General features: G+C 45.6%; 1 protein-coding gene across 10 annotated transcripts in view; it reads right to left on the bottom strand.

Moving 5' to 3' along the window:
- Positions 1–23486, bottom strand: part of MICAL3 (microtubule associated monooxygenase, calponin and LIM domain containing 3) — a 136898-nt gene that overhangs the window by 45332 nt on the left and 68080 nt on the right. For 7 of the 10 annotated variants that reach the window (XM_044281342.1, XM_044281345.1, XM_044281343.1 and 4 more), the window contains 4 exons: positions 16968–17166; positions 5429–5673; positions 3815–3904; positions 1410–1562 (listed from right to left, as the gene is read on the bottom strand). In XM_044281342.1, coding sequence (XP_044137277.1) covers positions 1410–1562; positions 3815–3904; positions 5429–5673; positions 16968–17166 — 687 coding nt within the window. Of the gene's footprint in view, positions 1–1409; positions 1563–3814; positions 3905–5428; positions 5674–16963; positions 17167–23486 lie in introns of those variants that run through there. The other 3 variants (XM_044281347.1, XM_044281349.1, XM_044281348.1) reach the window with 2 other exon arrangements.

Raw genomic sequence — 23486 nt, 5'->3', positions numbered from 1 at the left:
TCTGAGCTCAAGACAGCTCATTCGGCTACTATCAGTGATTGATCGCATTCTCTGTGTAAAGCCTATTTGACCGAGCTATTATCACTTGATTTCTCGTATCTTCTTTTGAATTTCAGAAACAGACGTGTGGCCATTAACAATGTAGTCCTCATTAGCTTAATTATGGTCTGTATGACACCTAACCGCACTGCCAGGTCAAAACCGCGCCATGTGATCATACCATATATGTTCTGGACGCAAATGACAGGCTAAACCCTTAGTGTGTATACACAAATAACTATCAGTCACATAAGATGGCCCCCGTGTACAAGTGAACAAAAAAAGAGCAGAGATTCAAAGGGCATCTGTCAGCAGATTTGTACCTATGAAACTGGCTGACCTGTTGCATGTTCACGTGGCAGCTGAAGGCATCTGTGTAGGTCCCTGCATTGCTGAAAAAAAATTATGTTTTATGATGTAGCAACGGGCGCGTTGCCGTTACATCTAGAGGCTCTGATCTCTCTGCAACTGCAGTGCCCTCTGCACTTTGATTCATAGGGCCAGGCTAATTTGCATATATTGTAAGTGGTGTACATCCTAAGCAATGCGGACACATATGAACAGGTCAGCCAGTTTCACAGGTACAAATCTGCTGACAGATGCCCTTTACATGTATAAATCACAAGTTTTGCTAATTATTTTCCCACAAAACTATATATCAATCTTCTCAGCTCCTCCTGATCCAGGCCTGCAGCATTTCATGGTTTAAAGAAGACCTGTTGCCTCTCCTGACATGTGAGTTTTAGTAACTACTTGCATTCCCCATCTAAAAATTCTGGAGTATCTATTCTTCGGACTCTATGTTGTGCCATTCCTTCATTATTACTGCTAGAACTTTATCAATGAATTGCCAGCAGTCTGCAATAAAAGGTGCAATTCAGAAACTTCTGAAAGGAATAACCGAGAAACCGCACAGCAGTCTCAGATCACTAGATGTTCTGGAACGGTTATTACATGGAGAGTGCAAGTAGTTACTAGAACAGACATGTCAGGAGAGGGCGCAGGTCCTCTTCAAGTGCAGTTATTGAAATCTTCATCAGTAATGAAGCATTGGTCCATTATCTCTGATACTCCTTTGGTATAACAGGCATCATGTAAGCCTGCAATGATTGAGAAAATATAAAGACATACTGTATGTAGATTCATGCGGGTAAAGTTTTAGAATACCAAGAAGTGCTGCGGCTTGTAGTCTCTCGGCAGCATGTTACCACTTTGTTTCCGTCCTCTGCCATTGACTTGCTTTGGTTGGTGACTAACACATTTTATGTGAACTTACCTGCAAAATTACCCCCCAAAAAGTAAAAGTAAACTTGTTCTGTAAATCATCATCATCTGGCAGATACTCCTGCATCACCAGCAAGGGGCTTTACCTTCGGAAGGAGAAGATGTGCCCAATTCTTCCCCCTCTGTGTTAACCCCTTCCTGCTCTTCGTTAATCTTGCGGACATGAGTCCAGTGGACATCTGCTTTAATCTCCATGGGGTCCATGGGGGATAGCGCTTGTTGCAGTTTAAGGTTCCCAACTGGAGAGGCACGAGGCACAGGACAGACAAGGAGAGGAGAGACAGTTACACAGGGAGAGGAGCCCAGTGTGCAGATATGCCATACAATGTTAGGATACAGAAGCAGGGTGCAAGGGTTAATCAGCATCAGTGACCCAGAACCTAAGCCCTGACGCCTACACTAGTCCAGGCACTACAGAGAGGAAACATAGATGGGTCCCTGACACTAGATCACCAGTGTCTATGCCAGGTGACCACATTCACTCTACATCCCAATGGGAATAAAGCTTAATCCTTGGATAATGAAATGTTCTGCAGATTACCTGTAAACTTTGTGTTTGAGCTAGGCTACCTTCACACTAGCGCTAAACTGTTCATCACATCCGGCATAGCCAGAAACTGCCGGAGCACCGCCAGGCCCCGCTGACTATGAAAGGACCTGTTTCCAGCATTAGTGCAGAAATTCGGCCAGACAAATCCCAATGAAAGCAGCGGGTTTTATTTTTGGTCTGGCTGAATCCTGCCACTAATGCCGAAAACAGGTTGAATTCCCACCGGGTCCTATTATAGTCAATGCGCAGGGAAAGGTTGTACACACTGAAATCCTGCATTGACATTACTGTGGAACTAGCCTTAATCACCATTACCAAGATCTCTGCCTCCTGTTAGTGTTTAGAAATATTAATATTTACATCCAAAATCCATGCTGACCTAATACTTGAAAAATTGTAATTGAAATATTAATTGAAGGGGTTGTCCAGCCTAGGAACTGACAAACCCAATAGCAGTGCCGTTGCGCCTGTGTCTCCTGGGACGTGACCTGGGACCAAGCCACTTCCTGCGGCGGCCAAAAGCATCTGCTAAAGGCGCAGTGGAACCGAGGACAGGAAAGTGTGTCTGTGTTTTTTGCTTTTTTTATGGTACACATATTAGTACCAATGGGGTTGTTGTTCCTAGGCCGGGCAATGCCTTTAACTACAATGATACCATTGCAACAAACCCTAAGCTACAAATAGGACTTCATCAGGACGTAAACAAGAATGTTCCTGTTACCTGACTGCAAGCAGAGATGAGAATGGCCAGGAATTTTTATATATTTTTGTTCTTACAGAACGATGCAGAACTTAAGTATAAAATAGACGGGACTAACCATTGAAATATGCACACTATAAACACCGGCGTAGGCTGTTAGTTATCTATAGACATACAGTATATGTCTATAATGTATACTCCTGCCATGCTCACAGCAATGACTGATGCATGCACAGTTACAGGAGACTTACTGAAGTGTTAGCAGCACAATGGACAGAACCACTAATCTAACTCCAAAATATAGGAGCGGCCAAAACCTGACCTCAGAGAGAAAACTGTATTCAGCTGGATCCACATCATGCAGGATACTGAGGAAGCCTCACCAGCTGCAGCTCAGGTGACAGTCTCCCAATAGAAAATATGTTATTTCCAAACTGACTTTGGAATTAGCCCATGCAGGGGGAAAAATAAAAAATTAATTCCACACCAGAGGAAACTCATGCACAAAAGTAGCCTCCTACACCACTGAAAACTGACGGCGCTGCCTTCCTGTTACCTCTAAGGCTGCAGGACTTCATATCTCAATGCTGCCCCCTGCTGTAATGGTGTCCGTACAAGGTATGTTACGTTACACTGCATTGTGGGAGATGTAGTGCTTACATCAGGCAAGCCTAATCTCCCACAATACAATGCAGCAAACATGGGATCTCAGCTAAGTTGTGTCTCTCAGCACAGTGCATGCAGCCAGGAGAATTGTGACTGCAGATCTATATGTGACTAGAGTTTAAAGGGCATTGGTCAGCAGATTTGTACCTATGAAAGTGGCTGACCTGTTACATGTGCGCTTGGCAGTTGAAAGCATCTGTGTTGGCTCCATGTTCATATGTGCCCGCATTGCTGGGAAAAATTATGTTTTGATATATGTAAATTAGCCTCTAGGAGCAATGGGGGAGTTACAGTTACACCTAGAGGCTCTGCCCTCTGCAACTGCCACGCCCTCTCCACTTTGATTGATAGAGCCAGGCAGTATGATGTTTTCATTGCCTGACCCTGTCAGAGTGGAAAGGTAGGTGGAAAACTGTTGACAGATACCCTTTTTAAGGCTTCATGAACTATGTAAAAGGATGTGGAGCGGGGCTCCGATTCATGTGATTTCAGTGGTGTAGGAATTATTCTGAGTGTTAATAATCCTTGCTGGGAAGAAGGGGAAAGAAAAGAAAGTGGTGGCAGCGGTGGGATACCTTTAAATGTACCAACTGTGTCTTCATCAGATATACGCTGAAGCCAGAGACCCTGCTGCAATTCTCTCTCCCAGGGGCAATACTCACCCTCTACACAAGAGGGTGCAATGAAGTTGCCCCTTCCCGCCCCCACAGAGATGGAGACAAAGAGAGGGGCAGAGAAAGACAGATGAGAGGAGAGTTCAATGAGAAAGAAGAAAGTCATGAAATTACACATCCTCGTGCTCCAGGTCATGAAGGGAACAGTGGACCGAGGCCTGATCATTCCAGCAATGCAACCCCAAAACACAGGAGCATATCATTTTGTGTATACCACTGGTCTGTATACTCTGGCTTTCCAGATGATATCAGACCACAACTCCTATTATGCATCAACAGTCTAAGAACCAAAGGTTGCACTGCCCTAAATCATGAGGGAATAGGGCCACTAATCCAGGAATGATCATATCAGCTCCAGGGAAAGCTGGGTGATAATCAAAAATGCCTTCCACTCTTTGTCTGACTACTGTCCCGATTATGGGAAAGTTGGATGAAAACCAATAAGAAACCATTATAGTTCTCATATTTGCCATTAGGGGATTGCCACACAAGGCAGACTTTAACTTTGTAGCAGATTTCCCTGCATGCATTGTAATAGATGAAGCCTGTGTGGAAATCCAAAACATGAACTGACCTGCTATGCATTTAAAATAGGCACCAATGGTCACGTTCCAGATATTTTTTTTTTTTTTACCAGCATTGACAAGATTTGCTGCTGTTGTCAAAAGGTACGGATTTTCCACACGCAATTCCATTGCATAACATCTACAGTGTTTATGCCATATGTGGTTATGTGCCCTTAAAGGGTTCTTCTTGTGAACACTTGTTCTCTATCCATAGGGATAAGAGTCTGATCGGGGGTGTCTAACCACTGGGGACCCCACCAATAACAGGAATGGGGGCATTATGTTCTTCCGTTTGAATAGAGTAATATATGTGCATGTCCATGATAGCAGAGTGCTGTACTCTATTATCCTGAGACATGAGTGACGCCACTCCAAGGAGACTAGGGAAAGCAGAAAACCCATTATTGTGATCAGTGGGGGCCTCAGCGATAGAAGCCCTGACGATCACACTTATCTCCTTATCTATGGATAGAGAATGAGTGTTGTCCCGGAGAAATAACCTTTAAAATAACCTTTACTGCTGCCTTCACTTTTAAATCCTCCCGAGCATGCCAATGAGTCCTGATATTCATGAGCTTGTGCCAGCAGTAGGGAGGGAGAGCCATGAGCTCATGAATACGGGGACTCACTGGCACGTGCTGGAGCTGTTTAACACAAGATTTTGGTAAATCATCTGGGTTAATAAAATAATAATAATAAAAAAAATTATTGGCACATACAGAGCCGGTGGTACTGACCACAAAAGGACTAGCACAAATTCAGTGCCAGTGTTTAAAGTCACGTCACCTGTCTGGTAAATCTACTTAGAACCAGATACATGCATACATTATTTCCCCCCGTTCATTATGGGATAAGAAGATCTCACTATCAGCATCTCAAAACAATATTACTGTGTGCAAATCAAACCATGTCTGCCCTGGACAAAGCAAAATGAAATATATAGACTGACCTTCACTAGAGGCTTCGTCCTCTTCATCTTCCTCCTCTTCGTCATCATCTTCCTCTTCATCCTCACTGACACCCGGCTCCACAGATTGGTAGTTTTCCATTTCATCTGCACTCCGTCCCTTCAGTTTTGCATGAATCTTCACTGCCTCATTCCATGGCACACCACCAAGATCAGAGGAAGGTGCAGGTTCTTCACCTTCCTCTTGCTCCTCCTCTTCATCTTCATCCATCTCAGACTCTGAGCTACTGTAAGGAGCCCAATATAATATTTTTTTCACAACCAACACTAACCCCAGGCTTGCTTATAATGCTGTCCCCTATGTACAAAAATATACCTACTATAATACTACCTCCTATGTACAAGAATATAACTGCTATAATATTGCCTCCTATGTACAAGTATATAACTACTATAATAATTTCTCCTTTGCACAAGAATATAACTACTATAATCCTGCCTCCTATGTACAGGAATATAACTACTAAGCTTCTACCCTTGCTCAGCTAATTGGAGGAGCGACACAGGTTGGAAATTGTCAGGGTCGGGCTAAATGTCTGGCCCTGTCAATCTTTTGAGAAGTGGGTACTTATTCGCCTGCGGGAACAGCTCCTCACAGATGAAAAAGTCCTGCTGATGAGACAAGTTAATTTGTTAAAATCGCTATAATGCTGGCTCTTATGTAAAGTAATAATGTTACTATAATACTGCCCCATCTATGTACAAGAATATAACTACTATAATACAGCCCCCTATGTACAAGATAATAACTACTTTAATACAGCCCCCTATGTACAAGATAATAACTACTTTAATACTGTCCCCTATGTAAAAGAATATAACTACTATAACACTGCTCCTATGTACAAGAATATACTTACTATAAAACTGCTCATCATGTACAAGAATATAACTACTATAATATTGTCCCCTTTTTACAAGAATATAAATATTATAATACTACCCCTACGCACAAAGAAAATAAAGTACCATAATACTGCCCCCTAAGTACAAGAATATAACTACTATAATACTACCTTCTATGTACAAGAATATAACTACTATAATACTACCTTCTATGTACAAGAACATAACTATAATACTGCCTCCTATGTACAATTATATAACTACTAAAATACTGCCTCTTATGTGGAACATGCATTCGCTGAATTTAATAGGGGCCAATATAATAATATTAGTCTAAGTTCCTGTCCTAGAGATCCCCTTGTCGTTGGTGGACAGGCACAATTTTTTATAGTGAGTACGTCCCAATTGTATTTACTTTATTATTTGTGTTTGCAGAGTGCTGTTGCATTGTGTTTGTTTTTACTATAATATTCCCCCTATGTACAAGAATATAACTACTATAATACTGCTTCCTGTGTATACGAATATAACTACTATAATACTGCCTCCTGTGTACAAGACTGTAACTACTATAATACAGCCCCCCTATGTCCAAGCTGGTGGCCCTTGGGGGCAGCTGATGCGGCAGTTTGTGTCATATGACCACTGAGCGGGAGTGAAGCGCTTTTTTTTATTATTTGTTTTTTTAAATCAAATCTTTATTGATTTTCAATAAGATTTTATACAAAAACACCGAAAAAAGGGAAAACAGAAAACCTCCCTCCCACACCCTGAGTCTCGGGTCCGCGGTTGTAAGAAAGTCCATAGGAGAGGCATCGATGATGGCTTCATGATACTCCAAGAACCATAGTCCTAGAAGATCTTCAGGATGAGCCATTACTCGACTTCCCGTTGGCTCTTCATTTTTCACATGCATATCCAGCATCCATGCCAACTATCACCCCGTCATACTCACAGATCATCATGCGATACCTTTCCATCACCATTCAAAGCAACAAGTCTACTACATTACACCACAACATTATAAATGCGATATCCAAAGTGACCATATTTTTTTGAATTTCTTATTACTTCCTCGTTTTTTGTATACATAACTCCAGTCTCACTAGCATATGAATCTTATCCACTAAATTCTGGATAGCCGGGGGAACAGAGGCAATCCAGTGATACGCAATTAACTTCCTTGCCTGGTAAAGGATTCTTGTGATCGCTATTCTAAGCTCAGGGGTAGCAGGTATCAGTTTGGTATACCCCAAAATACAGACTGTAGGAGTTAGATCAATAGTTATATCAAACACATTACATAGTAAGCTCCCCACATCTGACCAATATCTTCGCAGCCTTGGGCAATTTCACATCGAATTAATTAAATCGGCATTGTGCGCGCCACATCTAGGGCAAGTATCATCCGTCCTGTTCCCCATTTTGTGTAAGAGGACTGGAGTTCTGTACACTATATGTAGTAATAGCAATTGTGAGACTCTGTGGGCCTCACTTACCGCTACCACCAGTAAGTCTCCTAATACCTCCTCCCATTGTTCCACTGTTAGATCAGTGACATCATGTTGCCATTTGGAGTATAACTGCAGCGGGTGGGCCTTGTGTAACGCCTCCATTAGGCTCAGATAGAATGAGGAGAACACCCCTCTTGTACCCCCCTGGGAGGTAATATGAGTAATAATCAAATGCGAATCAGCAGGGACTATTTTCTCCTTACGGTCTTGTATTTGTATAGCATGCCGTACCTGAAGGTAGGCCTAAAATACTGTCTTAGGCAGACCAAACTCCTACTGTAACATATTAAAGGATTTAAGACAGTTATTCTCATATAGTTGACACATTTGATTAAGACCATAGACGTCCCATACTTTCACATTGGTTACCGTATTTAGCTCCTTGTACAGGTAATTAGGCCAGATCGGGGTAAGTTGTGCGTACCCTTGGATCCCTACAATCTCTTTAGCTTTCCACCATACTGCGTGTATGGTGCGTAGGATACTGTATTGCCTACCCTGGTCATAGAAAACGCAGCCGTCCAAAGCTGCCATTCCGTTTTTAGCATGGATAAGCTGCTGCACAACTTGACCAGCAGTGCCCAACCCATCTACTTCTCCCCATCCTCAAAGATGCTGTAATTGGGCCGCTATATAATACATCCGTGGGTCGGGGACACTAAACCCCCCTGGGTTTTGGATCTACACAGCACTGCAAGTTTAATCCGGGGTGTTTTTTTCTTCCAGATGGAGGTCTCTGAATATTGCATTAAAAGAATGAAATATTCTTAAGGGGATCCAGGACGGGGAGTTATGTAAAATGTACAAGAGCTGTGGCATAAGGATCATTTTTAACAAGTTGGTACGATCAATAAGTGACAATGGGAGTCTAATCCATACTTGGATTTTCCGTCTGAATTTATCCAGTAGCGGTAATAAATTCAAACTGATAAAATCTCTAGGATCTGCCGAGACCTGAATGCCCAGATGCTTAAAGGAGGATACAATCTGCAAGCCCGCGGCAAAACTATGGTCTGTCTGTGTAGTATTTCCCAAAGGCATTAGAACTGACTTTGTCCAATTAATAGTCAAGCCAGATAGACACCCAAAATAATTAATGATTTGCATAGCTGCTGGTAGAGAGGAGGTCCAGTCATCAAGAAATAGCAAAAGGTCGTCCGCATAGAGAGCGACCTATTCCGTTATTGACCCACAAGCGATACCCTTCACCGTTTCTGCCTTATGGAGAGCCTCAGCCAAAAGTTCCACCGCGATTGCGAACAATAGCGGTGAAAGAGGGCACCCCTGTCTAGTCCCCCTGTGCAGTTCAAAGGAGTCAGAAAGATTGCCATTCACCTGTATTCTAGCAGTAGGACGTGCATATAGTAGCTGGACCCAATTAATAAACCCAAATCCCATGGCCTTCAGTACAGCAATGAGGTATCGCCACTCCACACTGTCGAATGCTTTAGCCGCGTCTAGAGACGCGACCGCCGCATCTGACGCATTAATCTGACCCACCTGAATATTCAGGTACAGTCACCTAATATTCACCGCCGTTGACATGTTAGGTATAAATCCGGCTTGCTCAGAGTGGATTACAGACTTAGAATCACAAGGTTCAAACGGTTAGCCAATACCTTCGCCAACAGTTTGATGTCCACCTGCAATAGGGAAATGGGTCGGTAAGATTCTGCCTCTAGGACGTCTTTCCCCGGTTTTGGGATAACTACAATAATGGCCTCATCCATAGAAGCTGGCAGGGCCTTACTAGTATGAGCCTCTTTAAGTAGTTCTAACAACTGGGGCAGGAGTACTGAGGAATAGGTTTTATATACTTCAGCTGGTAGTCCATCCCTCCCAGGGGCTTTATTATTGGACATGTCTCGCAGCGCTATTTCTAATTCCATAAGGGAAATGGGGGCGTCCAATTGGGATTGTTGGCCTTGTGTAAGAGTAGGTAGGTCAAGTGGGACCAGAAAGTCTTCCATCTGAGACTCAGAGGCAGTAGTTTTGGAGGAGTATAAATTGGAGTAAAAGGAATACATGACCTTTATCACCTGCTCCGGGGAGGTGCATATCGACCCTTCGGTATTACGCAGAGCTGGTATAAAGCTGGACTGATGTTGGGCCTTAGTTAAGAGAGCTAGCAATCTCCCTGTCTTTTCTCCCTCCTCATAGTACCACTGTTTTTGAAAGAATCTGCTATTCTGCGCATTCACCAATAATCGATCATTCAGCGCCTTTTGGGCTTCATTCCACTTATTCTCAGAATCTACAGATAAACTAAGCTTCAGTTTCTGCTACTTCTTGCGTCAGCCTCCTCACCTTTTCTCTAGTCTCCTTTTTCCTCCCATTAACCTTCGCTATGAGAATACCTTGAAGAAAGGCTTTCAGTGCGTCCCAAACAATCATCCGCGAAGCAGTAGGTAAATTAAGAGTGAAAAATTCTGCCAATTGTGGCTTAACATCTGCTACATCCACTAGTATATGCAGCCAATTCGGGTTAAATTTCCAACACCTGTCTCCCTGCTGCAAGCGCGACTGTAAGGTAATGATTGTCAGTAACGGAGAATGATCAGACAACCTCCTAGGGAGGTAAGCAATATCTTGTATAAAACGGCCCATAGTCTCATTTCCTAGCGCCAAATCAATTCTAGACAATGAGCCATACGAACTAGAGTGACAAGAATATTGTCGCACATCCGGATTTCTCATTCTCCAGAAGTCAAAAACTGTATTAAGCGCATAAAAGGGAGTAATACCCTCACTTATAACATTAGAGGTCTGACTGAGCGTGTCTAATTTCTGACAGGGAACAGTATTAAAGTCACCAAAAAGAGTGGGAACCTGTGGCAAGTCCGCGATAAAGGAGATCACTTTCCTTATCAGCGATGGTGAATAGGGCGGAGGGATATAGATTCCTATAAGAACGCATTCGACATTAAATAAAGTGCAGTGCAGGTATACATATCTGCCTTCCTCATCAATTCTTCTGGTGATGCAGGTAAACTGAATATTTTTATGAACCAGAATGCTCACTCCCCTGGCATATGACGAATACGTGGCGTGGAAGCTATGTCCAGCCCAGAAAGGAGTGAGCAAGTGAGTTTCCTGCAAACAACATTAAAGGCTGGTACTCTCGTACACTGTCTAAAACTGCTTTTCTTTTGTTGGCGTCCTTAATACCTCTCACATTCCAGCTCAGAAGATTTACAGAGCTAGCCATGGTCATCAAACATCAGCAAGTGACTAATTAAAGCGTACCTCTTAGGAGCCCAATTTTCCCCAACTGCGACCCTTGGAACCCCCCCTATCCCCATCCCACGTAAACAATTGGAACTAAAGGACGGACACCGGCCGTACCAACAGGTCCCCGCAAAAACTCCCATGACAGGACTGCGGGATCAATAATCAAAACCAGTCAGCACCACCGGGTCCAGCCCCGTAGTTGACTACCCCGTGAGGAGAGTGGTAGTAAAATACAAAAGGTAAAACTTTTAAACCATGTAACACAGAACAATTCAAATAGAATCTGAAATCATTGGGGCCTGTAGAGTCCTTGGACCCACCGCTATCACCTCCTCTGACTATGCAATTTGAATATAATCTCAAACCTAGTCATATTATATAACTACTATGGATCCCTAATATCTTTTGCTAGAAAGGAAAAACCGTGCCATAAAACGGAAACTCTAGTGTATAGCAGCATAAACATTCAGGAACACATTCTCGTGCATGCATTCAGTACAGTATACTCAAGTATTCAATGGCGTTCAGAAGAGAGAATAATTCAGTCCCCGTCTGCCTGTGGTTCCACCACACGTAGTTGTCACTCATGACGATCTAGCCATCTCATTGCTTCTCTTGGGTCTTCAAAAAATGTGGTAGTTCCCAAGGCAACTACTCTCAATTTTGCCGGATAAAGCATAGAGTAGGACACGTTGAGAACTCTCAGGCGAAGTTTTATGTCCAATGAATTTCGCCCTTTTCTGGACATCAAGAGTAGTCAGGAAAGAGTGACACCTTCTGGCCGTTAATAGACATTGCAGGCATTTCACGAGCTTTTCTGAGAATAATGTCCCGGTCTTTATAATGGAGTATTTTCATGAGCACTGGTCTGGGTGGGGCACCCGGTGGTAGGGGCCGGGCGGGACCCGATGCGCTCTCTCCACTGTGAAAAGCAGAGTGAGGGATTCTGTGCAGAATTGCTCTTTAATCCAATTTTCAAAGAAATCAGTAGGGTTCGGCCCTTCTACTTTTTCCGGTACTCCCACAATACGCACATTATTTCTGCGTAGACGATTTTTCAAGTCTGTTTGGCCGCAATAACATCTAGCTTGTGTGTATGTTCACTTGTTTCCCTTCTGAAAGGTGGTATTGCGTCCTCCAGATCCCCCACGCGACCTTCTAGAGCAGTAGTACGTTCCGCCAACCGTTTTAAATCATTGCGCACTATAGACACGTCCTCTTTAATAGTACCCACTGGCATTGTGAGAGCGGTTAAGGACTTACTGCATTTAGTGATGGCTCGCAGGACGTCCTTAAAAAGAGTAGGTTCTTCTGGCTCTGGGTCTGCATCCATCTCAGCTCTGTCTTTATAACTTAGCAAGGATTCACTTGTGTCAGAGACATGCCTGGCTGAATTGCCTTCAGCAGAATCTTCTTCCTCTGAATCAGTGGGAGGATGTTGCCTGTTGCCAACGCTATTCTTTGCTGCTGCCTTCCGCTGAACCTCCCCAGCGCGCTCTCGGCATCTCAGCGTGTCAGATCCAGCGCCATCTTTGATATCCCTGTCGGCGCTTTTGGCTCCTCACCGGCCGGTCATTTCTCCTCCTGCTGCAATATCACAGGTACCAGAGGACTCTGGGCACCGTTAGGCAGACTTTGGGGATCCAAATATAGTAATTGGGGTGGTTTTTCAGGATAAACTGCCAAGGAGGTGCGGGAGCTCACCGGACCTGCAGCCGCTCACATGCTCGGCTAGCCACGCCCCTCGAAGCACTTGTTATTACTCACCACTCAGTGGTCACCCGCCGGCCAGCACCTCGCTGCACTTTCCTCCTGACACAACGTCAGGACATAGTGTGTGCTTACATGCACTATGACCTGACGCTGTGTGATGTCAGGACAGTCACTGAGGGGGGAAGCCGATGGCACTGTGGGGGTAGCCGATGGCACTGAAGTGGGTTTTTAATTCGTTTTTTATTAGGGTACTCTATTACATAGAAACATAGAATGTGTTGGCAGATAACCATTTGGCCCATCTAGTCTGCCCAATATATCTGAATCCTATGAATAGTCCCTGGCCCTATCTTATATGAAGTATAGCCTTATGCCTATCCCATGCATGCTTAAACTCCTTCACTGTATTTGCAGCTACCACTTCTGCAGGAAGGCTATTCCATGCATCCACTACTCTCTCAGTAAAGTAATACTTCCTTATATTACTTTTAAACCTTTGCCCCTCTAATTTAAAACTGTTAATGATTAATCATTGGATTAAATCGATAGAATACTCTATTACAAAAATTGTCGATAGCTGCAGCCCTATACAAGAATAGAACTACTATAATACTGCCTCCTATGTACAAGAATATAATTACTATAATACTGCTCCCTATGTACAAGAATATAACTACTATAATACTGCCTCCTATGTACAAGAATATAACTACTATAATACTGCCTCCTATGTACAAGAATATAACTACTATAATACTGCCTCCTATGTACAAGAATATAACTACTATAATACTGCCTCCTATGTACAAGAATATAACTACTATAATACTGCCTCCTATGTATAAGAATATAACTACTATAATACTGCCTCCTATGTACAAGAATATAACTACTATAATACTGCCTCCTATGTATAAGAATATAACTACTATAATACTGCCTCCTATGTACAAGAATATAACTACTATAATACTGCTCCCTATGTACAATAATATAACTACTATAATACTGCCTCCTATTTACAAGAATATAATTACCATAATACTGCTCCCTATGTACAAGAATATAACTACTATAATACTGCCTCCTATGTACAAGAATATAACTACTATAATACCGCCTCCTATGTTATGTTACTAAGTCCTTGTATAGCGCTCTGGAGGAACTCAATTCGATATGTATAAAAATATAACTACTATAATACCGCCTCCTATGTACAAGTATATAACTACTATAATAAGGGGATTCCTCCAGCCACTGTTTGAAAGAATTCTGGATCCTTTATTTTAAAATCATTTAAAATTCACTTGAAACGACACTTCTAGTGCAGTATATTTAATAACCTGTAAATCCTGTAATCTACAGTATGTTGGTTGTACAGCTGGACCACTAAATATTAGGATACGTAGGCATCTGTCAGATAGTAGTAATACAGAAAATAAAAATAAGAAGGCCTTAAAAAGGTCGCCTCACTTCAGTCAGGGTACTTTCACACTAATGTTATTCTTTTCCGATATTGAAATCCGGTAAAAGGTCTCAATACCGGAAAAAAATAAAAATAAAATATCAGTTTTGTCCCAATGCATTCTGAATATAAAGCTATCCGTTCAGAATGCATCAGGATGTCTTCTTTTCCGTCCCTTGTACGGTATTTGACTGGAGAAAATACTGGAACCGGGATTAATTTCCATTGAAATATATTAATGCCGGATCTGGTACCAAGTGTTCCGGAAATTGCAGCCGGATGCGGTTTTCCGGTCTGTGCATGCGCAGTTCTTTCTAGCTTTGAAAAAATTAAATACCGTATCCGTTATTCCGGATGATACCGGAAAGACGGATCCTGTATTCCAATGAATAATAACTGCCTGCCGGAGCCTCCCAACGCTAGTGTGAAAGTACCCCAAGTGGCATTTATCATGTAGAGAAAGTTAATACAAGCGACTTACAAATATATTATCTATATTGCTTCCTTTGCCAATTGGATTTATTTTTCTATCACATTATATAGTGCCTGTTTCCATGGTTACAGACCACCCTGCAATCTATCAGTGGTGGTCCTGCATGCACAATATAGTAAAAAGCACTAGCCTATGTGCGCTCCCATGGTTCCGGACACCAGAAAGGCTGACGCTTTTTCCTATAGTATGCAAGCACGACCACCACTGACTGATTTCAGGGTGCTCTTTAACCATGGAAACGAGCAGTGTATAATGTGATGGAAAAGTGAATCCAGCTAGCAAAGGAAGCAGTATGGAGAATTACAATACATTAGTAAGCGGCTTGTATCAACTTTCTCTACATGATAAATGCAACTTACTGAAGTGGGACAACCCCTTTAAAAGGGTTTGTCACCACAATTATCCCTATTAAACAGGCTGAAATTAAACATGTGCAAATGTCACCTGAATTTAACTCTGCTATTCTTTTTTTTCAGTGTGCCCCCGTTTTTGTGCAATTATAACTTTTATTATATGCAAATTAGCCTCTAGGAGTGTGTGTGGGAGGGGGGGGGTTCTGATAGACAGGGCCAGGCCAGCGTTTGTCTCCTCCTGCCCGACCTGTCTGCCGGGGAAATCTCGCGCATGCGCTGCCCTGTTCGGTATTCGTGCAGGTGTAGTGATTGAAGGACGCTCGCTGGCTGCCTCACTGCGTCTGACCGAATACTGAACGGGATAGCGCAGGCGCGACATGTATAATGTCAGCCTGTTTAATAGCGAAAATTGTGTTGAGGTTTCTTCCACCAGATTTGGTCCTATTTAGCTGACTGACACTAGCAATGTGCTAGTGTCAGCAGTCCATAACAGTGTTCTTATCTGTCTGCTGCCGTTCACCTTAAAAAACGTACTTCTATAGATATGCTAATGAGCCTTTAGGTGCTATGTGGGCGTCATTAGCACCTAGAGGGCTCCGTCCACTAACCATTTCAGCCGCCCATCGCGTCCCTCCAGCCCGCCCCGCTCCTGTTGATTGACGTGAAACTTCAGTATCTCGTACCAATTCCCACGCCTGCGCCGTGCGCTTCTGTATTCTCCCGGCGCTGGCTTCCTCACTGCGCCAACTACGTTACAGTGAGCACATTCACTCGGCATTCACTCACTGCGCCTGCGCCGAATACAGAAGCGCACGGCGCAGGCGTGGGAATTGGTACGAGATACTGAGAAGTTTCAGGTCAATCAACAGGAGCGGGGCGGGCTGGAGGGACGCGATGGGCGGCTGAAGTGGTTAGTGGACTGAGCCCTCTAGGTGCCAATGACGCCCACATAGCACCTAAAGGCTCATTAGCATATCTATAAAAGTACGTTTTTTAAGGTGAACGGCAGCAGACAGATGATAAGTAAGAACACTGTTATGGACTGCTGACACTAGCACATCGCTAGTGTCAGTCAGCTAAATAGGACCAAATCTGGTGGTAGAAACCCTTTAAAGGGGTATTTCCATCACATACAATGGGGGCATATCGCTAGGATATGCCACCATTGTCTGATAGATGCGGGTCCCACCTCTGGGACCCGCACCTACAAGGAGAACGGAGCGGGGAGAGTGGTGGCTGGAGGACCCCGGGTTTCCCAGGGTCCGTCCACCACCAAGCGCTGCTTCCATACAAGTGAATGGGAGCGCACCACGCATCCGCGGCCCCTGCTCCCATTCATTTCTATGGGGCAGACGGTCCCATTGAAATTAATGGAGGCCGGCTGCGCACACGCAGTGCGCCCTCCATTAAATTCCCCGCTCCATTATCATTGTAGGTGCGGGTCCCGGAGGTGACCAAGAATATAACTATTATAATACTGCTCCCTATGTACAAGAATATAACTACTATCATACTGCCTCCTATGTACAAGGATATAACTACTATAACACTGCTCCCTATGTACAAGAATATAACTACTATCATACTGCCTCCTATGTACAAGAATATAACTACTATAATACTGCCTCCTATGTACAAGGATATAACTACTAGAATACTGCCTCCTATGTACAAGAATATAACTACTATAATACTACCTCCTATGTACAAGGATATAACTACTATAATACTTCCTCCTATGTACAAGGATATAACTACTATAATACTACCTCCTATGTACAAGGATATAACTACTAGAATACTGCCTCCTATGTACAAGGATATAACTACTATAATACTGCCTCCTATGTACAAGAATATAACTACTATAATATACTGTCTATGTAATACCACAGGCTCCACTCACCTGCTGGCGGCCTCCTCCTCGTCCTCTTCACCTTTATCCAGTAGACTGCTCAGATTGTGTTCCGCCAGTGTCTCTTCTGGAACTTCTTCCAGCTCTTCTTTTTGCATGTACACTCGATAGTTCTCCAGCTCAATACGCTCTGGAGTGGCTCGTAATCTCTTGGCTACAGTGTGGTCCTCAACACCATTCATGCTAGGACCTAAAAGAAGAACACAGCACGGCATGAACAGCTGCACATTAGCACAAGCTCTGGGGACTAGCTGGGATTTAAGTGTCCTGCTGATACATTTATTACCATAAATCATTAAAGGGGTATTGCCATCTCAGACAATGGGGGATATCGCTAGGATATGCCCCCATTGTCCGATAAGTGCGGGTCCCATCTCTGGGACTAGCGATATGCCCCCATTTCATGTGATGGGAATACCCCTTGAAGGCTTGGAAATTGCATCTAACTTCTCTGCCAATACTGGACTGTAGGAGGCGCTGTGGCTACAGAAAACTAATCAGCGCCCCTGAATGTTTCATAGATCATTTGATGAAAACCTGTTAGTCATTACTGGATGACTGTGGCAATAAGAATAATGAGGGTTCCTAAATATTCTCTAGTATACGATTTTATGTGCTGCAGCTTCACCTGGGCTTCTTGTATCTGTATCCATAATCCCCCACCATGCGCCCAGATCTCAGCAATACATATTACATTGGAGAAGCTGAAATATTCCTTTTTATCTTGAAAGGGAAGAATATTATATATGGCGACACTAAATTACCTGCATCTGTGCATCGAAAAAAAAAATACCAAAATATAGATTTTAAAATAAATACATTGAATCCGGACCCTGAAAAATTCTAAATTAGAGGAACTGGTGAGGCACAAGTGATGTGTTCTCATAGTATTCCCTGCCTCATGGATTTCACTAGGTACAGATGAATTAGTAGGCTGCATTCGCCTACTAGTTCTGCCACCAAAATGACTTCTTCCCGAGTATGAATGTACATTAAAGCCAATACGATGCCAATAAAATATACAACGTGGTCCAAAGCTTTAAGATTTAAAAAGTATGCCGCGGTTTGATTTCTGTCCTGGGATGCGGAGCAAGACGGATCAGTCAAGACCTACAATGCAAATCAATGGGGACTGATCAGTTTTCTCTGACACAATAGAAAACGGATCCGTCCTCTATTGACTTTCAATGGAGTTCATGACAGATCCGTCTTGGCAATGTTAAAGATAATACAACCGGATCCCTTCATAACAGATGCGTCTTTGTGAAACCGAGCTGGATGCAGCGAAAACGCTAGTGTGAAAGTAGCCTGAGGAGAAATACCTCACTATGTAATCTGTGGTTAGACTATATATTGTCTCTATAAGGGCCATGAGTGAAAAAATTGGATTTTTTGTACTCACCGTAAAATCCTTTTCTCGTAGTAGGCATTGGGGGACACAGCACCATGGGTATATGTCCAACTACCACTAGGAGGCACTAGACACAAAAAGTGTTGGCTCCTCCCAGGTGGGCTATACCCTCTCCACAGGCACGAGGCTATTCAGTTTGTACCAAAAGCAGTAGGAGAGAGAAGAAAAGCAAGGAACCAACAACTCCCGTACCGGGAAAGATCAAGAGACCAGCCCGGAGAAGCGGAAGAAAAAACATAGGGAGGGATCTGTGTCCCCCAATGCCTACTACGAGAAAAGGATTTTACGGTGAGTACAAAAAATCCAATTTTCTCGTGCATGGCATTGGGGGACACAGCACCATGGGACGTCCCAAAGCAGTCCCTGAGGGAGGGAAAAGAAGAGACGCGCCACCGGTTGGGCATACAGGTGCAGGAGAACCATGTGACCCAACGGGAAAAAACACGAGATGGGCAAGAGGTTCCATAACAAGGAAGAAACCTCAGAAGAAGCAGGGAAGACTGCCAGCACCCCAGGACAAATGACTGGAAGAAAATCCCAAATGCAAGAAGGTGGCAAAAGGAAACAGAGCGCAGCCAAGGGCTGGAGAAAAAATTAGGACAGCACCGCGTGGTGAAACTACCCAACGCTCTACATTGTTCCAGACCCAAAAAAACCTGTGGCCATCCCCTGAAAGGCCAGGGGAGAAAAGAAACAGGGAAGCACTGAAAACCAAACGAGTGGGGGAGCCATAGCAAGGCTCACATGTGAAGGGAGGGGACTCCCCTCACCGCAAGGCCAGGAAAGAAGCTGAGCGCCCCATGTAAAGGTGAAAACCCAAGGCTGCTAGAGGAAACCGCCAACCCTGGAGAAGGAGGGGGTTGTAGGTAAAAAACCAGGAAAAGAACGATAGCTCCAGCGTCCCCAAAAACAGGAGACGAGGCGCAAGCCTCCGAAAACAAGATATCACCGTGAAGCGTAAGACCAGAGGAAACACTGGGCATGTGAAGTAGCATGGAAAAAAGAAGCCAGATACAGGCCAGGCAACCTCGGCAGGACACACTGGACTGAGAGACATGGGAGTAGAAGGAGAGCACTCCAAAAAACCTAAAGAGGAAAGGTCCTACAACAGGAGGAGGTCCCTCCCGAAGGAGACCATACGGTGGAACTGCAAACCGCAGCACTAAACCACTCAATACCAGGTACTTGACGTGGGAGGCTGGAAAAAGAGACACAAATCCCAAGAGGACCTCAAATGAACAGGGACAGGGACTCCAGAAAGGAGTACCCAGTATGGGCTCACAAGGAACCAGAAGCTGAACCACCAGAAGACAACGCAAGCCAGAATATCCAGGAAAGGCGAAAAGAAACCACCATAGGGGAAGGGGCATAGGCCATGGACAACTAGCCGTACCAAGAATATTGACCAGCAAACCTTAAACATTGTCCCAGAGAGGGCAAGTACAGCAGCTCGGGATGTACCACAAAACGACAGACATCCATATGCATAAGGAATGCAGAAGTCGCCATGAAAAAACCGGGGTAGCCTACATAGAAATGTAGAAACCAGCTGCGACCGGCATACAGAAAACTTCCAGGGGGGAGAAAGCACCAGACAGGTGCAGACGACGGCAAGGTCCAAGAGGACTGCCCCTCCGCCATGTAGCACAACTAAGCAGAAAATACAAGGGAATACCGAAAACACCTGGACCCAAAAGGAACTACGGGGCCCTGTCCGATACCAGAGCAAGCAGCTGAAAATTCAGACAGGTGTGTGTGGCGCTCAGAGGTCCTGTCCTTGACCCATCAGGGAGGACGTCCAGCAATGATAAAAGCCGTGGACCCAGAAGGATTCCGTGTGGCGGACATCCAGCGATGACAGAAAACCGCAGCCGCGGCCGATGCCACCAGCTACGTGTCCAAACAAGGTAGAAGATCCAGTGGAGATCCTTGTACTTCACCAGGAATGGGCCGCTCAGCAATTAGGAAACAACGCGAGTACTCCCCTATAACATGGGGTAACGCGGAGCACAGCATACCGTAGTACCGTAAAGAGAAGGCAAGAGCAACTACAGCACGAAGGCCAACAACCACCTGGCCACGGAGTAGGGAGCGTGGTAAATGAGGACCACCCGCCGGATCAGACAGATCAGTCATATACTGGAGCTACCAGAAGTAGCAGTAGACCGACAAGGTGGGGGTTGGGCTGGCCCACACCTGCCAGACATGGAAACCATGCACACGCTGAACGAAGGGGGCCTGGTGCAGACAGTGCCTTGAGAGGTAGAAGGAGACCAATGAGCGCGACAGTAAAGGAGTGGCAGATGTATGGAAGAACCAAATGGATGGAACCAACATCCGCAGCACAGATTAGAACCCGTGGGCAGAAAACACCCAGTGATACAGAAACTGTCTGAGCTACAGACCGCACCACAGGGCCCAGCGCTTGGGGTACTACAAACACACGCCTAAAATATGGGGAAAGTGGCTGCATGTTGCCAACTAAGGAGAGTGGAAACATAGCCACAGCATCTGGGAATGAGACAGCATACGGAGGGTACAGGTACACAACCTGTAAAGTAGAAATATGGCTGTGTTAGAGGAACTACATTTAAGATCGAAGCAATGTGGCCGCATGGTGCACCCTAGACCCAGAGAGGTGTAACAGCAACCGCGTTAACAATGGAACCCAGTAGGGCCGCACGGTACCACAAAGAACAAGACAGGTGCACACCACAATCAGGTAGGTGCAATGGCAACAGAAACAGGGCCGCATAGCACACCCTAGAAGCCAGACAGGTTGAACGGCTGCAGCATCGGAGACGGTTCAGGGACTCTACCCATGAAGGGAGTAAGATGGCCGTTTGGTGCACACTATGATGAGGTAGGTGCAATGGCCACGGCAATAGGAGGAGGCCTCAATATCTCGTCCTGTAAGGAGAGAAAATGCCACATGGAACACCATAAAGCCGGACAGGAGGAACGGCTACCGCATCCGGAGATGGCTCAGGTACTCCACCTGTTAAGGGATCAAGGCGGCAGGGAACAGACAGGTAACTGAACCGGACAGGGGCAATTCTACGGCAATTGAAAGTGGCCTCTATATTCCGCCCGTAGGGAGAAATGTTGCCGCATGGAACACAACAGAGCCCGCCAGAGGTATCGGCTACAGCACCGGTGATGGCGTAGGTACTCTACCTGTGAAGGAAGCAAATTGGCTGGGAACAGACAGGCGCAATTGCAGCGGCAATTAAAGGCAGCCTGTATATCTCGCCAGGAAGGGAGAAATAGTGTCACATGGAACACCATAGCGCCAAGCCAGGGGAATCGGCTACAGCATCAGGAGATGGTGTAGGTACTCCACCTATGACAGGAGCAAAGTGGCTGGGAACAGACAGGTGCAATTGCAACGGCAATTGAAGCGACCTGTATATCTCACCCGGAAGGGAGAAATAGTGCTGTATGGAACACCATAGAGCCAGCCAGGAGTAATGGCTCCTGTAGGTACACTACCTAAGAAAAAGGGGCAAGGCGGCTGTACAATTGCTCTGAACTCACCAACCTACAGGAGGCGATAGCCGAGCTAACCGCTTGCCCAGAACAGGAACTCCCTGTAATGAGGTAGAGTGGCGAACACCAACACCAGGATGGGAACCCCACGGAAACACTCTCAAATGTGTAGAGGATAGCCCCTGGTATAGGGGAACCAGGAAGGCTTGTCAGGGACAGCCTATGGCAGTGGTGCAGGAACCCCCCTGTTAAGGAGAAGGCGTACGTATCAGACACCGGGTAGGTGACTCAGTATGCTAAACACGGGGACGGCTGCCTTACCTGTGCGGTTGAATACCTGTGCGGTCAGGGGAGCACCATCCGAAAATCCACTAGAGGGGATACCAACCCTGTTTAGGTAGGAGAGGTTCCTCCGTGCACGTAGTCTTGACCTCCCAGAGGGCTTCTATATGGAGGAAGACCGCCTGATGCTCTGTTCCGAGGGAATCGGTGCAGAGGTGTCCCCAGAGGCAACGGATGGGGTGACAGGAAGGATTCGTCACCAGCCTCAGGCCTGTCCTGGGGGGGATCCGAGGATGCCGAGGAGGGGTGGGACCCCGTTGAGACCACCCGAGGGTGTACTGTGAGCTACCCCTCGCCGAACCCGGGTGCAGGTACCCCTAACTGAGCATGCCCCATCTGCAGGGAGGACCCTGGGAGGGCAGAGGTGGCCGCAATTTGGGTTGGTAGCGTTCCAGCGACACTGCCAGGGAGAGTCGGCCAAGGTTCCCATGGCATTGACACGGAGGGACCCATTCATGGGGAACCTACACAAAAAGATTGTTCAGGGAAAACAATGGGATCTGGGAAGAGGTACTGCACACCAGCAGGGACAGGATGACCACATGGCAGCCATTGTAGACAGCGGACGCACGTGAAAACACGTGGCGACCGAGGAGCTGTTGGGAGAAGAGATGCTCAAAAAGCAGCCAGCAGAGGCTGTCTATCCTGACCCGGACGCAGTGTTCCCCCAAAGAGGTGCAGCAGCAGCTGTTCCCCAAAAAAGAGGTGGTCAGTAGGGCTGCAGGGGACATGAAGCAATCGAGGGGTTAACCACCCCCTCCAACAGAAAAAACATGTTAGCCCAGGAAAGGGTGAGGAGATAGCTCCTCCCGAGGGCCGGGCGGGGCTCAGAAAAGCCCGGGAAGCAAGGGGGAGGGGCCGGGAAGATTGCGGCCTAGCAGGCCCAAAAGCCGGGGCCTCGATTTATGAGGTGGCCGGGAACGGAGCAAGGGGGGCGGGGCGAACCGCGGCCGACAGAGGGCCCACCGAACCATAAAAATAGGTGAGTAGGGTAGGGGGGGAGAAGCGACACCTGGGGATAGGCAGATCAGGGCAAACAGAGCACCTGGGAGCCGGGGACAGGCCATAGAAGATGAGGCCTAGTCCCGGCAGAAGCCGGGGACTAAAGTAGCGGGGAAGCCAGGGAGAGACTGTGGCCAGGGAGGAGAGAAAAGACCAACCGAGGGGGAAAAGAAGGGAGGAAAAAAATGAATATAACCCCCCCAGGAGGGGGAGGGGGTTGGCTAGGAGGAACGAAGAGGCTCCCCAGGACCCCCAGCTAAGGTGGA

Source organism: Bufo gargarizans, chromosome 2 (genome assembly GCF_014858855.1).
Source record: "Bufo gargarizans isolate SCDJY-AF-19 chromosome 2, ASM1485885v1, whole genome shotgun sequence".
Classification (NCBI taxonomy): Eukaryota; Metazoa; Chordata; class Amphibia; order Anura; family Bufonidae; genus Bufo; species Bufo gargarizans.
The sequence above is the reverse complement of the archived record's forward strand: the minus strand, read 5'-3'. Positions and strand labels throughout refer to the sequence as shown.